Source organism: Lipophrys pholis (assembly GCF_963383615.2).
Source record: "Lipophrys pholis genome assembly, chromosome: 9".
NCBI lineage: Eukaryota > Metazoa > Chordata > Actinopteri > Blenniiformes > Blenniidae > Lipophrys > Lipophrys pholis.
This window is the reverse complement of record NC_137639.1, coordinates 13,852,297-13,868,364: the sequence shown is the minus strand read 5'-3', so window position 1 is coordinate 13,868,364 and position 16,068 is coordinate 13,852,297. Positions and strand designations below refer to the sequence as shown.

The 16,068-nt window shown below is 45.4% G+C and overlaps 4 protein-coding genes across 4 annotated transcripts; 2 read left to right on the top strand and 2 right to left on the bottom strand.

The window, feature by feature from the left end:
* Positions 1 to 342: 342 nt before the first annotated feature.
* Positions 343 to 3,886, bottom strand: LOC308114755 (uncharacterized protein). The gene is made up of 4 exons (XM_080471883.1): positions 3,762 to 3,886; positions 2,775 to 3,476; positions 2,219 to 2,644; positions 343 to 2,106 (listed from the first exon to the last, which is right to left on the bottom strand). The coding sequence occupies exons 2-4, from the start codon at positions 3,028 to 3,030 to the stop codon at positions 1,250 to 1,252; spliced, it is 1,539 nt and encodes a 512-aa protein (XP_080328009.1). The 5' UTR covers positions 3,031 to 3,476; positions 3,762 to 3,886; the 3' UTR covers positions 343 to 1,249.
* Positions 3,887 to 6,318: 2,432 nt separating this feature from the next.
* Positions 6,319 to 7,603, top strand: LOC308115045 (trypsin-3-like). The gene is made up of 5 exons (XM_080472382.1): positions 6,319 to 6,378; positions 6,459 to 6,615; positions 6,825 to 7,078; positions 7,165 to 7,301; positions 7,390 to 7,603. Exons 1-5 carry the CDS (start codon positions 6,339 to 6,341, stop codon positions 7,537 to 7,539), a joined length of 738 nt encoding a protein of 245 aa, XP_080328508.1. The 5' UTR covers positions 6,319 to 6,338; the 3' UTR covers positions 7,540 to 7,603.
* A 2,536-nt stretch (positions 7,604 to 10,139) lies between these two features.
* Positions 10,140 to 11,426, top strand: LOC308114234 (trypsin-3). The gene is made up of 5 exons (XM_080470942.1): positions 10,140 to 10,199; positions 10,280 to 10,436; positions 10,644 to 10,897; positions 10,984 to 11,120; positions 11,209 to 11,426. The coding sequence occupies exons 1-5, from the start codon at positions 10,160 to 10,162 to the stop codon at positions 11,356 to 11,358; spliced, it is 738 nt and encodes a 245-aa protein (XP_080327068.1). The 5' UTR covers positions 10,140 to 10,159; the 3' UTR covers positions 11,359 to 11,426.
* A 120-nt stretch (positions 11,427 to 11,546) lies between these two features.
* On the bottom strand, positions 11,547 to 14,431 carry LOC308114231 (uncharacterized protein). The gene has a single exon (XM_080470936.1). The coding sequence runs from the start codon at positions 14,309 to 14,311 to the stop codon at positions 12,602 to 12,604; it is 1,710 nt and encodes a 569-aa protein (XP_080327062.1). The 5' UTR covers positions 14,312 to 14,431; the 3' UTR covers positions 11,547 to 12,601.
* Between the last annotated feature and the right edge of the window lie 1,637 nt (positions 14,432 to 16,068).

The following is a 16,068-nucleotide window of genomic DNA, read 5'->3' as shown; positions in this document are numbered from 1 at the left end:
AATATAATTGCAAAGTCATCTGAAAGTTGTCTTGAAAGTATTCAAACGGTAAAATCTTTTTAAATTGGAGAACCCAACTCTTTGGGAATCCATCCAACCTCATAATACCAGTTTCTCTCAGAAGATGGTGTAAAGAACTACACTAGTACCTATCCTGGTTCAGTTTGAGGAAGATGGCTGACAGTTTGATGAACTACTACATATCTAAAAACAAATTCCTAAAACTGCAAGACCTTAAATTGTACCTTGCTGTGATTAGAAAAGTATTGCATTTTGACTTTTCACTTTAAATTTGTTGACTAAGATTGAATATGTAGAGACAAAGCCACAAGTGATCAGCTGGGTGTATTTGCAGTTCGACTCTGTCGTTTATTAATTTGAGTTACATTGCATCGGAACAGTAGCTATCTACAAATTATAGCTTGTGCAAAACTACATAGATGATGGCCATAAGCTGTTTCTTTGCAGCTATTTACAGAAACATCCATGATACCACATGCAATATTGTCATAAATAGCCCCTAGATACTTATACTTGTTTGTGCATTTATAGCCCAATGTTTAAAACAAAGTCTGATGCATACTGTGATGGTTATGCCTGGGAACTCTTCTTCACGAACTCTGTCCTTTAATACCGTTCACTTCAGTGTCTCAAAAGGCACTGGACTGAACAGTCGAAGTTTATTGTCCAACCAAAAGTTGGAAACGTACCTTGAAACTGTTAGAAAAAAATGAAATAAAAAAAGAAAGCACAAGCAGACATTAGCAGGTAATTACAATAGCTGTCTAACTACGATACATGTTAACTGCAGATTACAAGTACTTTATGACAATGTAGTAAGTGTAGTCAGTACTGAACTAGTAAGAGCGTTATTGAGTTGTGCAGTTCGACTGCAAATCATGTACAGAGACATGCATATTATACATCAGCACCTACAGTACGCTGCTTTTCAGGGTATTGAAAGTCTCCTGGGTGAAGCTGTCACTTCAGAAAACGACAGTTTTTCACGAGTTCTTATAGCACAAGAATATGTCTGAAGAATCCAGCTAATGATAAGGCCACCCGATGATTTCATGTGTCATTTACTCATCCATACCAGTCCCTTCTTCACGCGAACCTCATTACAAGGATTTCCACTTACAGTATCTTACAGATAATTTACAGAAATACTGTCGGTAGAAAAAATCATTTCTTTTTCACATTTTGAAACATGTCTGATATGTAGCTCGAGTTTTTAAGTACATTCTCCTCAGCGCCGTCGTCTGCGTCTGTGGTCTGCAGCTCGCCCTCGCCGTGACCGCTGTACGTTTTCACTCGTGTCTGCGGGCGAATCCGACGAAAAAGTTCCGTGTATGTCCGGGGACGGCGGCGCAGCTATCACTGCAACAGCTGGCTGATGATTCAAATGCTGGGTGACCTGCGGCTGCTGCTGTAATTGCGTTTGCTGCTGCTGTTGTGCAATGTGTGACTGGTGTAGTTGTAGCTGTGACTGCTGGGATGCTTCTATCTGCTGCTGCTGCGGCTCGGTGTGCTGTAACTGCTGCGTAACTGGCTGTAAGTGCTGCTGAGACGTTTGTGATTGTTGCGCCGGTTGTATGCGATGCTGCTGCGGCTGCTGCTGCTGGGCCTCGAGCACTCCTAACAGCCTCTGCAAAAGAACATTGTTTTGTTGCAGACTGACAGCTAACGCCTCCTGTGACGTGACAAGTGTTCTCATGTCTTGTCGAAAGCCTTCACCGAACTCGCGGAGGCACATTTCTACTCGGTTGCCCAGCTGTATGGCGGCTTCTCCCAAACCTCGCAGCTCATCCTCCAGCCAGGAGCGAGGGGGGGCTTCCAGAGGACCCTGCTGAGCCCCCAGTGACGGTTGAGGACTGCTGGGCTGCGGGCTGCCGTTGAGAAAAGGAGCGCTGTAGAGGGGAGAAGGGGGTAACCACCTTTCCGAGGGAGGGGGTGGCCCTATTCCTAGACCCAGTCCTAAACCCAGTTTGTCCTCCATACTGTTGTCTACTGGTTCACAGTCGGGTTCGCCCATGTCTCTCTCGCGCTCAGAATTGTCCTCATCTTTTTCCAAACCATCTCTCTCTGATCCATCTGCTCCTACACCTGCAAAAAAAAAAAAAGAAGAAGAAGAAAGAAGGAAGGTAAAGTAGATATTATTCACGTTTATAAAACCTGCAAAGAAAAGCAGCTGATTTTTCACAGAGATTAGTTTCACCTGGATCTGACTCAGGAAAACACGGGAAACTCAGCTTTGGCCTGTTGCTTTGCTTCTGCCTCGCATGCTGTAGCCTGGGGCTCGACTGAGAAGAACGACCGAGCATGGAAGCCCCTCTGCTGGAAGGCAGGTAGCAGCTGCGGTGGCGGGCATCCGCCAGCCGGCCGCCGTTGCGCCTCTTCAGGTCGTCCCAGCGCTTCTTTACCTCTCGGAGAGTGCGCGGAACTCTCGACACAGCGTTGACTCTTTCCAGGATTCCTGCCCAGATGCGCTCTCTCTCCCGCCGCCGGAGCCTCCCTGCGGGACCGAAGAGCTCGCCTTCACACCGAGTGACTTCCGACACCAACACCTCCAGCTCCGCTCCGCTGAAACGACTCTTTCTTTTTCCAGCACCGCCAGCAGCCAGCGCAGCTGACATAGCTCTGTCTGTGGAGAGTGAGAGAGGAAGTGACTTGACGCTTAGATCTTTGCCATGCAGTGCATATATTCTTCACACTGGTCCTACATAAAGCAACATGCTCTTCTGTTGCCATGCTTTCATCACATGCAGGCTTACTTTGTTCAATGGACAGGAGGTCGTCTGAGGACATGCCGGGTGCCATGAGGTTTGGATGCACCACTACCACGTTGAAGGGGAGACCCCCAGGTAACCCGCTGCTCTGGTCACAGCTGCCATCTGAGTCGTCATCCTCCCTGGGGAAGCCGTTCTCTGAGGCTCCCCCTCCAAAGGGTCCCTCCGGAGACTCCACTTTGATGTGCATGGGAGGTGATTGCTCGTACAGCAGCCCCCCCTCCTCGTAGTACTCAGTCATGGATCAGACCTGATTCACAGCAGAACTGCCGGCCCGGCCAATTCTGATCCAGGCAGCTCCTGCCCCATTAACACAAGCTAAAACTGATCCTACTGCTAAAACCCCGCCGGCTCTTCAGTCTGCTGAATCACATCTTTATGGACTGCTTTAAAAACAACTACCACACACACAGTGTGAGATGACTTTGCCCTTTTAGATATGTAAGGTTCACTTAAAAGCTTAAAAAAAAAACACTTATAAGCAAGCTGATTAACTCAGTGCAGCTCAGAGAGGAACATATTAAATGTGAATATGAGGCTTTAAAAGGTAGCTGCAGCTAATTGAATTCATTTTGGGTGCTCTGGACTCACATCCAGACAGTGTAACACACCAGGGGGGCTCATTCATCTAAAGGTCCATCTGATTCACACCGACTCCTTCATCCAGTCACAGCATCGCCTCCAGAGCTGAAATGCAGAACAGAAACACAGCTCACTGACACGTCCCACACCAGAGCAACCGCCTTCAAATTCTCCCGGTCGTGATGATTTCTCTCTCATGTCGCATCAATGCGCATTTTTTTCTGCACCACATCCGCAATGGTTGCGCATTCCGCATATATTAGTGCTGATCTGGTAATAGAGCTAACAGGCTACCACAGTGTGAGAGAGGAGGAGCAGCAGCTCTGTCTGCTCTGCCAGCCGCAGCCGAGCAGAGGGCAGCACGCTGCCCGAGCCGCCGGGATCCCTTACCTCATCGTGGAGACACATGGGAGCGAAACCAAACCAAAACACACACCGCACAGCTGTTAGCATGTTAGCATCAGCGCCGAAACACAAACCAGGCGGTCGCTCGGTGATGACGTCAGCGGAGGGGCACTCCGAGTAGCCAATGGGTGGCGGTGGTGATCTCACACACACACACACACACACACACACACACACACACACACACACACACACACACACACACACACACACACACACACACACACACACACACACACACACACACACACACACGCGCGGTTTAGAGCGGGGGTGTCAAACATTCTGTATATTTTCCTGTGTGCATCTATTTTGCAAGAACTTCTCCTCTGTGATTAAAAAAGTATTTCTGTTCTATTCTATTCCTATTCATGGGCGGGGGGGGGGGGGGGGGGGGGGGGGGGGGGCTGCATAGAAATAATACACAGTGTGTATGTAGTTTTTTTTAATTGTACTTTCTTTTGGGGGGTGGGGGGGATCATTTATAGGTGGTCTTCTGGGCCTCACCGTGGGGCAGTGGTTTGTCCTCACAGAAAGCAGTCATGGATTCAAATATAGGTGTCAGGGTTCCTGTGTGGAGTTTGCATGTTCTCCCCATGTCTGCGTGGGTTTCCATCAGGTCCTCCAGTTTCCCCCTGCTGTCCAAAAACATGCATGTGAGGTTATTGGTGCCCCTAAATCGGCCATCAGTGTGAATTTGTGTGATTGTGTATCTCTTGCACAAGATACTGAATCCCATGTTGAGAAAAAGAGAATTTAATACATACACAAATAATATATTCATAATCACATTTTTCGTGTAGGAAATAACATAACAAGGTATCAGAGAATGAAGCTTCTAAATGTGTGAAGATTGCTTCAGCCAGCCTCGGCTCAAACTAGAATTACATTTTGGTTTGCATTTTTCTAATGTTCAGAACTGTCTTGTTGTGTGGTATCTTTTATTCTTTTTTCCAGTAAAGTAAGTACTTAATGTGCATTACATTTTGCTCACACACTTAGATGTATTGGAACGGAAACCAGTGTATTTTAATTTTTTCTATTTATCTTTTGTTGTTTGCTGTGGAGCCTGAAAACTGGACATTATGTTTTGAGTGTTTCTGTTGTAATTCAGATATTTGAGCTTTTTATTTGTTGCTTTGACAAAGAACATGAAACGAAATCATGTAAGCATGAATTATTAATGTGTGAAATGACATGTGTATATCTTTACAGTTATGAGGGCATTGGTGTGTTTGAGTCACCCCCACATTATCAGTAAATTTGTGTTCCAGGTTGTGTGTTCACATGGCACTCAGCAACTAAACAGTGAATTATAAAAAGGGTGTCCTTGGGCAGTGAGATAGGAGAGGGACGGGGGCCCAGAGGAACAAGCCTGGAGTCTACGCCAAAGTCTGCAACTACAACCCCTGGATTCGCACCACCATGTCCTCTGACTGAACGTCATCTTACAGTCTCTTGTTGTGAAAAACAATGTCTTTCATGAATAAATCCTCTCAATAATAACCAGTTTTACTGAGTGCTTTGTGGATCTTTACTGACTGTATCACACTCGTCACTCTTCAGTTACCAAACCTCCCAGTACAGATCATCAGAGCCCAAGTCTTCAGAATGACAGACAGTCTCAACAGAACAGGCTTACTAAACACTGATCTGGGCTGGAAATGTGGGGGGGAAAAAGTGACACGTTTATCACGTGGGATTGTTCCAGTGATTTTTTTCATTTGCACATTCCTCGTGTTCAGACTGAACTGGGAAAAAAAGAACAAAATCTGTATTTCATCTTTTCAAATTGTTGATAGAAACCTGCAATTTCTTTCTGGCTCTCCTGCTCAATTGATTTCAGAAAGTTCACAGAGAAACTAAAAGGTTAGTGGATTGTGCGTCAAAAAAGAAGAATATGACTTTGGACAAACTTGCACATAACTGGAGTGAGCAACTATGACCGCATCCTCCGAATGGTGACCTCACAAGAGTGCAAACCAAATGTCTTCATGTACAACAAACAAAAAGCAAAAGCAAAACAATTATATTTTCCATTTCTGTGATTAAACCTGGCCTCTGGCATGCTGCAAACAATGCAGATAAAGATCCGGAAGTGCTGAGTATGCCTTTCCACACACAGCACGCTGAGCAATGAAGGTGTTTTTCCACTGTTCTTAAAGGCGAAACAGAGATCCTCCATCGAACGTGTCTTTTTTTTCTATATCTCATGTTAGTAATTAGAAGAAAAAGATTACAAGAAAACAAGAATGTAAATGTAATCTCTAAATAATAGTATTTTAAAAATACAGTTTTTTGTTCTTGGCTTTGACCATGAACATAAAAGAGAATCATGTATGAATTAATGAGTGAAAATCTTTGGGGTTATGTTGGTGTGTTTGAGTAACTCCACATTATCAGTAAATTTGCGTTCCAGGTTGTGTGTTCACATGGTGCTCAGCAACTAAACAGTGAATTATAAAAAGTGTGTCCTTGGGCAGTGAGATAGGAGAGGGACGGGGGCTTTAAAAGGGGCTGCAGTGGAGCGGCGCTCACACCGAGGCTCCAAACGGCACCACGATGAAGACCTTCATTCTTCTGGCTCTCTTAGCAGTGGCGTGTAAGTATGGAGCTTCCATCAAGTACATTTCTCCAACTTTCCTGATGGCATGATGCCTAATCGCTGTCCTCCAAAATCAGATGCTGCTCCCATTGAGGATGACAAGATCGTTGGAGGCTACGAGTGCAGGAAGAACTCTGTGGCCTACCAGGTCTCTCTGAGCTCTGGCTACCACTTCTGTGGAGGCTCCCTGATCTCCAGCACCTGGGTGGTGTCTGCTGCTCACTGCTACAAGTCGTGAGTCAATTAGAGAAAAGACTGACTCAGCAAACAGAACACAACTCTTACTTCTCTAGAATAATGGACACACACAAGGTCAACTCAGTGAAATCTCTTGTTGGCTCCTCCTGCAGTATACATTTCTCCTTTCACTTGAATTCAAAGTTAACGACACTGATCACCTCCTCAAAGTAACCTTTATTTCACCTTCATGCTTGCGTGTGCAGCCGCATTCAGGTGCGTCTCGGTGAGCACAACATTGCCGTCAACGAGGGAACCGAGCAGTTCCTCAACTCCGCCAAGGTCATCCGTCACCCCAGGTACAGCAGCTACAACCTGGACAACGACATCATGCTGATCAAGCTCAGCAAGCCCGCCACCCTCAACAGCTACGTCCGCACCGTGTCCCTGCCCTCCAGCTGTGCCGGTTCTGGCACCCGCTGTCTGATCTCCGGATGGGGCAACATGAGCGCCTCTGGAAGTCAGTGACTCACTCAACATGTGTGGAGCAACGTATTCTCCGCAAGGTGTTGGAGGACTACTTACATGTGTGGTTTGGTTTTCTAGGCAACTACCCCGATCGTCTGAGGTGCCTGGATGCCCCCATCCTGAGCGACAGCAGCTGCAGGAACTCCTACCCCGGACAGATCACCTCCAACATGTTCTGCGCTGGATTCCTGGAGGGAGGAAAGGACTCCTGCCAGGTATGAGCTCAACAAATACTCACTTTATCTTCACATCAACCTCACAGCACCTCGACTCACACGTCATCTTGTGCTTTGGGTGCATCAGGGTGACTCCGGTGGCCCCGTGGTGTGCAACGGTCAGCTGCAGGGTGTGGTGTCCTGGGGATACGGCTGTGCCCAGAGGAACAAGCCTGGCGTCTACGCCAAGGTCTGCAACTACAACTCCTGGATTCGCAGCACCATGTCCTCCAACTGAACGTCATCTTACAGTCTCTTGTTGTGAAAAACAATGTCTTTCATGAATAAATCCTCTCAATAATAACCAGTTTTACTGAGTGCTTTGTGGATCTTTACTGACTGTATCACACTCGTCACTCTTCAGTTACCAAACCTCCCAGTACAGATCATTAGAGCCCAAGTCTTCAGAATGACGGACAGTCTCAACAGAACAGGCTTACTAAACACTGATCTGGGCTGGAAATGTGGGGGGGAAAAGTGACACGTTTATCCACGCATTGTGGGATTGTTCTAAAATTCTCCCCTTATGAGAAAATGTTTTAGATTGTATGAGCAAATGGTTGAATTGTGAACTTCCCAGGTCACCAAGACTCTTGTCTCCTTGGAGACAGAACTATGGTACCGCAGTTAAACAAACACATTTTTGGAATATTAAAAAAAACTGTCCTGATGACATGTGCACACATCATTCTGAGGTGCTGGAGGGAGCCTCATTCCCCGACACTGAGTATGTGGAAAACACAAATGATGTTGACAGTGGCGTGTGAGAAGATGTTGGGGAGATTAAACGGTGAAAATAATATTATGGCAGAAAAATGGGTTCGTTTTAGTCAGCAGATGTGTTGATTAGCCAATCTTGCCTGTTTACGTGCCTCCCTGCCTTGTTTTAGTTTTTTAGTTTTTTTTCATTTTATTTTTTACCTCCATTATATATGTCCTGTCGTTACATGTTTGTTTGTTTTTTTTTAAATATTGAAAATACAATAAAACTTTGAATTATATAAAAAAAAAAGAATGACAGACAGTTGCATTTGAAAAAAAAAAAAAAGGAGCTTTATTCAATTCTAAAGTGAAACTAATAAACTATATTCAACAGAGGAAGAAGTGCACATTGAAAACAGCTGAGGACAGATTGTTTGTCATGATTCTATTAAGTTCCAGAGAACCAGCAGCCATTACACCTCACGTTCCAGTGATCTTTTTTTTTTTCATTTGCACATTCCTCGTGTTCGGACTGAACTGGAAAAGAGAACTTTTTGTTTCTCTGCCCCCTCTGCTTGGAACACCTTCTATATAGAAACCAAAATATCGACATTGGTTTCTTTGAATCATTTCCATTCTTTCTAACGGATCGAAGACCGAGCTTCGATCAATCAGTATTGGTCTTTGTCGTCTTTCACTTATGCACCCCAATATTGCACTTTTCCCCTCCAATCTGTTCACAAAATCTGTATTTCATCTTTTCAAATTGTTGATAGAAACCTGCATTTTATCACACCGACTGTTGGGTATTGACAAATATGTTGGTTTGTAAATATGATGATGTGGCATCATCAGGTTGTAAAGAAATTCTTTCTGGCTCTGCTGCTCAATTGATTTCAGAAAGTTCACAGAGAAACTAAAAGGTTAGTGGATTGTGCTTGAAAAAAAAAAAAAAAAAAAAAAGGAGATGGACTTTTGACAAACTTGCACATAACTGGAGTGAGCAGCTATGACCGCATCCTCCGAATGGTGACCTCACAAGAGAGCAACCCAAATGTCTGCATGTTAAAAAAATATATATATATTCCATTTCTGTGATTAAATCTGGCCTCTGGCATGCTGCAAACAATGCAGATAAAGATCCGAAAGTGCTGAGTATGCCTTTCCACACACAGCACGCTGAGCAATGAAGGTGTTTTTCCACTGTTCTTAAAGGCGAAACAGAGATCCACAAACGAACGTGTATTTTTTTCTATATCTCATGTTAGTAATTAGAAGAAGAAGATCACAAGAAAACAAGAATGTAACTCTCTTAAATGGGTGAAGAAAGCTGCACCCTGCCTTAGTTACTCTAAAGCTAAATTTGTGTGTAAAATTTGCTTTGGTTTTCACAATAAATGAGACATAACTTTACTGTTCACCTTCCTTACCTGAGGGATCTTTTTTTTTTTTTACTCCAACAGTAAACCAAGTACTCAATGTGCATAAAATATTTTTCACACACTTAAATGTATTGGAATGTCGATTAATGTATTATATTTATTTCACAAATGATTGAAAGGAACTTACACGACTGCGCTTTGTCTAATACAATAAAGGAAGTTGAGAGCGTGGGTTGATGACAACTGCTACACTTTGTTCACATACAGACGGAAATGTTTGTATTTTCTATTGTGTATATCATCAAACAAGACAAACTCAGTGTATTGTTTCATTGCATGTCTCTCAGTTTGCTGTGGAGCCTGAAAACTTGACCTTTTTTCAATGTTTCTTTAGTTAACATCACTTTAATTTGCAGTCGTTTTCAATCCCAAATTAATTAACAGTCATAAATCAATAATAAATCAAGATTAGAATATTTATCAAGCTTCAAGTGTGATATAATTTTCTCTAAATAATAGCATTTTAAAAATATAGTTTGACGTATTCATGTATGAATTAATGAGTGAAAATCTTTGGGGTTATGTTGGTGTGTTTGAGTAACTCCACATTATCAGTAAATTTGCGTTCCAGGTTGTGTGTTCACATGGTGCTCAGCAACTAAACAGTGAATTATAAAAAGTGTGTCCTTGGGCAGTGAGATAGGAGAGGGACGGGGGCTTTAAAAGGGGCTGCAGTGGAGCGGCGCTCACACCGAGGCTCCGACCGGCACCACGATGAAGACCTTCATTCTTCTGGCTCTCTTAGCAGTGGCGTGTAAGTATGGAGCTTCCATCAAGTACATTTCTCCAACTTTCCTGATGGCATGATGCCTAATCGCTGTCCTCCAAAATCAGATGCTGCTCCCATTGAGGATGACAAGATCGTTGGAGGCTACGAGTGCAGGAAGAACTCTGTGGCCTACCAGGTCTCTCTGAGCTCTGGCTACCACTTCTGTGGAGGCTCCCTGATCTCCAGCACCTGGGTGGTGTCTGCTGCTCACTGCTACAAGTCGTGAGTCAATTAGAGAAAAGACTGACTCAGCAAACAGAACACAACTCTTACTTCTCTAGAATAATGGACACACACAAGGTCAACTCAGTGAAATCTCTTGTTGGCTCCTCCTGCAGTATACATTTCCTTTCACTTGAATTCAAAGTTAACGACACTGATCACCTCCTCAAAGTAACCTTTATTTCACCTTCATGCTTGCGTGTGCAGCCGCATTCAGGTGCGTCTCGGTGAGCACAACATTGCCGTCAACGAGGGAACCGAGCAGTTCCTCGACTCCGCCAAGGTCATCCGTCACCCCAGGTACAGCAGCTACAACCTGGACAACGACATCATGCTGATCAAGCTCAGCAAGCCCGCCACCCTCAACAGCTACGTCCGCACCGTGTCCCTGCCCTCCAGCTGTGCCGGTTCTGGCACCCGCTGTCTGATCTCCGGATGGGGCAACATGAGCGCCTCTGGAAGTCAGTGACTCACTCAACATGTGTGGAGCAACGTATTCTCCACAAGGTGTTGGAGGACTACTTACATGTGTGGTTTGGTTTTCTAGGCAACTACCCCGATCGTCTGAGGTGCCTGGATGCCCCCATCCTGAGCGACAGCAGCTGCAGGAACTCCTACCCCGGACAGATCACCTCCAACATGTTCTGCGCTGGATTCCTGGAGGGAGGAAAGGACTCCTGCCAGGTATGAGCTCAACAAATACTCACTTTATCTTCACATCAACCTCACAGCACCTCGACTCACACGTCATCTTGTGCTTTGGGTGCATCAGGGTGACTCCGGTGGCCCCGTGGTGTGCAACGGTCAGCTGCAGGGTGTGGTGTCCTGGGGATACGGCTGTGCCCAGAGGAACAAGCCTGGCGTCTACGCCAAGGTCTGCAACTACAACTCCTGGATTCGCAGCACCATGTCCTCCAACTGAACGTCATCTTACAGTCTCTTGTTGTGAAAAACAATGTCTTTCATGAATTAAAAAAAGTTGAAAATGTGACCGATTCCTTTATAGATCTTTACTGACTGTATTCACACTCGTCACTTTGCAGTTACCAAACCTCCCAGTACAGATCATGTAAGCACCAATATTAAGGACAGTGAAGGACAGTTGCATTTGAATACAAAAAAGGAGCTTTATTCATTTTTGAAGTGAAACTAAAGCATAAACTATATACAACAGAAGAAGTAATGCACATTGATAAACAGCTGAGGACAGATTGTTTGTCATGATTCCATTAAGTTGCAATGAAGAAAACCAAAACTTTATTCTATACTGGCTGTTCAACTAAATGTATTTGTGCGGAATGTAAATGTCAGATTTTTTTGAGACAATATATAATCATTTCAAATATCCATCACAGTTATGAAAAATATGCAGTCCAGATATTAACCCTTTAAAATACAGATATGAAATGTTGATGCAAACTGGCAATCGGTACACTTCTGCTGACACAGCTGGACTTGAGGGGAAGAAAACACTGGCATGATTAAAGGCTTGATATTAACCTCAGTGTTCACATACTGAATGGAGACAACATGATGAGGTGAAAACGTTTCAAACTCGAAACATTTCATTGCAACGTTGTTCAGTCGTTGAGTCAAACTCGTGGACTATGTCGCACGCAGCCTGCAGAACAAAGTGCGAAAAGGCAAAAAACACGAAGTTCAAAACGTGTAGTGGTCATGTCATCGTCTAACTCAAACGTTTCCATTAGATTTTACATACAGCACATCTTCAGTAATCACGTCGCTGCGTTTCCAAAGGCGTTATTCAGAGGCTTCTGCTAGGCAGCTGATAAGTACTTAAATTTTTTCATTGTGTGAAAGATTTTTTTACAAACCAAAAGTTCACTTTGGCACAATTGACCATCAGGTTGTAAAGAAATTATTTCTGACTCTGCTGCTCAATTGATTTCACAAATCTCAGAGAGAAACTAAAAGGTTAGTGGATAGTGCTTTTAAAAAAAAAGAAAAAAAAAAAAAAGAAAAAAGGATTGACTTTTGACAAACTTGCACATAACTGGAGTGAGCAACATCCTCCCAATGGTGACCCCACAAGAGGGCAGTCAAAACAGACCAAGAGCTTTTTTTCTATACGTACCTCCGTGTTTTCACAAAACATTGCGGTATGTAAAAAAAACAAAAAACAACAATATATTCCAATTCTGTGATTAAACCTGGCCTCTGGCATGCTGCAAATAATGCTGATAAAGATCTGAAAGTGCCGAGTATGCCTTTCCACATACAGCACACTGAGCACCATCGGATGGCCCTTCTTTTGACTTTCTGGCATTTTGAATGAAGGTGTTTTTCACGCTTCTTAAAGGCGAAACAGGCGCGAGTTCATTTGTTCTGTCCTGGCCAGCTTCTCTACCTTGGACCGAATGACTCCTGTTGGGATGTCTGGAAGAATCGGCCGAATCAAGACTCGGACTATGAACAATGGAGGGTTTGGAGTCTGTCGGCGGCTGCTGAGCAGCTGCCGCCGGGTGTTGGGCTGCGGAGCTCGACTTCAATGTGGAGCTACTGTCAGGAGGACTCAGTGTTTTCTTGCTTGGGTGAGTGCTAGGACCTTCTAAAGACAGTTCAACATCCGAAACCTTGGATCCTTCCGATGGTGAAGCATGGCAGAGCTCGTGACTGAACAACAAGTCCAGCGTCTGGAAGCTGCACTTGCACAGCTCACACTGATAAGGCAGAGATACTTTCCTCGGCCTGACTTCAACCCACTTGAGCTCCGGATGCTCTCTCATGTGTTTCTTGTAAGGCTCGGCGAAACGGAAACCTTGGCCGCACTGAGGACAAGCGAAGCGGCCTTGTCGCTGGCGGTGAACTCTCTGGTGATGCCACAGCTTCTTCCAGTTTCCCAGCGTCTTGCCACAGCACGCACATGAGTAACTTTGATTTGGGGAATGTGTGAGCATGTGGGCCCGGAGCCTGCCCATGTGTCTGAAGAGACGCCCGCAGGCAGGACACAGGTATTTTCTCGGGTCAGATCTGGTGTCCAATTTGTTCAGCTTCGACACCAGGTGTGAGAGGGGATGAGCCCTGATGACGGTGGACTGGAAGGGTTTGTTCGTGTCGCTGGGGCGTCTCTTGCGGCAGACCTGGAATTTTTTATTCTGGGTTCCGCAATTTGCCGCCGTGGCAGGAGACGAGTTGTTCCCCACTGAGCACCGGAGTGCAGGCACTGTGTACTTTATTAATGACATGGTGGTTTCCTGCTTTATGCCGGAAGTGGGTCTGTCCGCTTTGCACAGGCTGTGATGGGCGGTGAATTCGGACAGCACGCCAAACAACTTGTCGCAATACACGCAGCGGTAAAGTTTGGCCCCCGTGTGGTCCCTCATGTGACTGTTGAAGGCCTGCAGGTGGTCAAACACGTTCTTACAGATGTGGCATGTGTAGGTCAGTGAAGGCTTCAAGCACCTGTTGGGTTGGATGACATCGTCGCCTCCCACAGGCCTGCACGTATGATTTTTTGCATTGCTGTAATGAGTGAAAGATTTTTCACAGCGCGTGCAGTTGTACCGCTTCACGGACCAGTGCGTCAGCTCGTGAACGCGGAGGAAATAGGCTTGTCCAAATGCTTTGCCGCATATGTCACACTTGTAAGGCTTCTCTCCCGTGTGGACGCGCACGTGCCTGACGAGGGCGGACTGAAACTGAAAGGACTTCCCACAGTATTGGCAAAGTTTCCGCTCTCTCTTTTCTTGTGCTTTTTCAAGTTCTTCACCGTTGTCGCAGTTGGCGCCTCCGTTTGATTTTTCGGGGTTGTTGTTCTTATATTCCTGCACAAACTCCTGTGCATGCATCTCCATGTGGGAAGCGTACTCGGGGTTGGAGAATTTGATACTACAAAAGGGGCATTTGTGATACATGTGCCTTTTTCTGTGAGTCTTGAGATGAAGATTCAGATTGGAATTTTTACTAAAACCTTTGTCACATTCAGGACATTTGTAAGGCCTTTCTCCCGTGTGAACACGTTGGTGGATGATGAACTGAGACTGAAACTTAAATACGCGACCACAGTAACCACATTTTAAAAGGGTTTTACCCCCCTTTTTAACATAGATTACTTTAGTGTTGCCATCTAGATTGGCTTGGTTTCCTACATTTTCTTCTCCCGCATCAAGGTCTGCTTTGTGCTCGCCATCCCAGTGACCTTCCTGGGATGCGTCATGATCCTCTTTAGGTACGACAACATTGCGCACCGTTATTCTCCTCCTTCTCTGGCCACCTCTCTTACGTCTAAAAATGTTTCTCTGGTCAGGAAGGCTCTCTGCTTCAACCGTGGGTTTAGCACGGTTTTGAACAGATTTACGACTCATCAGCAGCGACGCAGGATTTAAACTATCCAGCTCGACTTCCACGTCCTCTTCTTTAGGTTCAAGGAGCACGTCCACAGATTTCTGCACTTCCTCAGGGGTTGGTGCGACGCCTGGACCGGAGACTGTTTTCTTCCGCAAATCTGCATCCACTGGAGACTGACAGGAGTCGGGGGTTTCAGACTGGGATTCCTTGCTGCCGTTCATGTTTGCCGATGTCTTTTTTTCAGGCTGAACCGTCAGGGAAGAGCTCACCGCCTTTAGATTGCTTGTATCGTCTGGAGAAGCAGCTTCAGGTTGGAGCTGCGAGGGCAACATTCTTGGTGGTGATGTATGTTCGTTTGATTGCTGCTCTTGTTCTTCACCAGCCTCAGTGAAAAGCCGAGTGTCTTTTCCATTTGTGTCACCTTCTGCTTTGTCGTCGTGCAGCCCCTTCTGCTGAGCTGTCTTTTCTGTTACTGGACAATCTGTGCTGTTGATCAGAGACACGGCCTCCTGGGAATCAACCAACTTGGACATTTTCTCTGGCAGCTGATCCTCAACCTGCCACTTCTGCCTTCTTCGTTTGACAGCTTGAAAGTTTGACGTGTCGCGAGGAAGTTCAGTTTGTTGAGGGTCTGCATTGCAGTGAGACTCAAAGTTTTCATCCTGTGTTGAGGGCAGCCATTTTCTCCTGAGCCTCCTTGTCGGGACAACATTATTAACATTAGGAGGAGGAGCAGAAGTAACACTGGCAGCAACCTTTGAAATGGTGTTTTGAAAAGCTGTGTTTTCTTCTCTTTTTGGTCGCCCTCTTCTTTTCTTGGGCAACAAAGAGTCGCCACTTTCAACTTTATCGGCAGATACAGCATGGGGATCAGAATCTTTTCTATGAAGGGAGTCATTGATTAAGTTATCATCTATGGCATCAGGTAACTTGTCAGTATTGCGGTTTTCCAAACTTGTTGGTAAAGGTAGTGTGGTGCCAATTTCCTTATGCTGCACCACTGCAGCAATCATAGAAGTATCATGATCTGTTCCATCTTCAGTCAACAGTTTTCTCTTACGAGGCCTCCCGGGTCTCCTGCGGAGAACCTCAGGCCTTCCACGACTGTTCGTGGTGGAGCTGCACAGGCCCGCCGAGGACTTTTCTCCCACTCCTACGCGGGACGGCGTGTAATGCTCGCTCTGCTTGCCATTGTCTCCGCCAACTGTGTTCGAGTTGACCTGATTCCCAGTCAGGTGGGTCGGCGAAAAAGCCTGGCTCAGGTCTGTTGCTTTCATTTCATCTCCCCACCCGGACTCCAGAACTTCCTCAGTGCATCGCTTAT

What these genes read in the sequence shown, in the direction of transcription:
- LOC308114231 (XM_080470936.1), bottom strand. Translation starts at nt 14,311, where the DNA reads ATGTATCACAAATGCCCCTTTTGTAGTATCAAATTCTCCAACCCCGAG.
- LOC308115045 (XM_080472382.1), top strand. Translation starts at nt 6,339, where the DNA reads ATGAAGACCTTCATTCTTCTGGCTCTCTTAGCAGTGGCGT. An exon ending in GCTGCTCACTGCTACAAGTC is followed by an intron (nt 6,616 to 6,824) that starts GTGAGTCAATTA and finishes TTGCGTGTGCAG; the next exon opens with CCGCATTCAGGTGCGTCTCG. An exon ending in GAGGAAAGGACTCCTGCCAG is followed by an intron (nt 7,302 to 7,389) that starts GTATGAGCTCAA and finishes TGGGTGCATCAG; the next exon opens with GGTGACTCCGGTGGCCCCGT.
- LOC308114234 (XM_080470942.1), top strand. Translation starts at nt 10,160, where the DNA reads ATGAAGACCTTCATTCTTCTGGCTCTCTTAGCAGTGGCGT. An exon ending in CAACATGAGCGCCTCTGGAA is followed by an intron (nt 10,898 to 10,983) that starts GTCAGTGACTCA and finishes TTGGTTTTCTAG; the next exon opens with GCAACTACCCCGATCGTCTG. An exon ending in GAGGAAAGGACTCCTGCCAG is followed by an intron (nt 11,121 to 11,208) that starts GTATGAGCTCAA and finishes TGGGTGCATCAG; the next exon opens with GGTGACTCCGGTGGCCCCGT.
- LOC308114755 (XM_080471883.1), bottom strand. Translation starts at nt 3,030, where the DNA reads ATGACTGAGTACTACGAGGAGGGGGGGCTGCTGTACGAGCAATCACCT. An exon ending in CCTCCTGTCCATTGAACAAA is followed by an intron (nt 2,645 to 2,774) that starts GTAAGCCTGCAT and finishes CACTCTCCACAG; the next exon opens with ACAGAGCTATGTCAGCTGCG. An exon ending in TTTTCCTGAGTCAGATCCAG is followed by an intron (nt 2,107 to 2,218) that starts GTGAAACTAATC and finishes TTTTTTTTGCAG; the next exon opens with GTGTAGGAGCAGATGGATCA.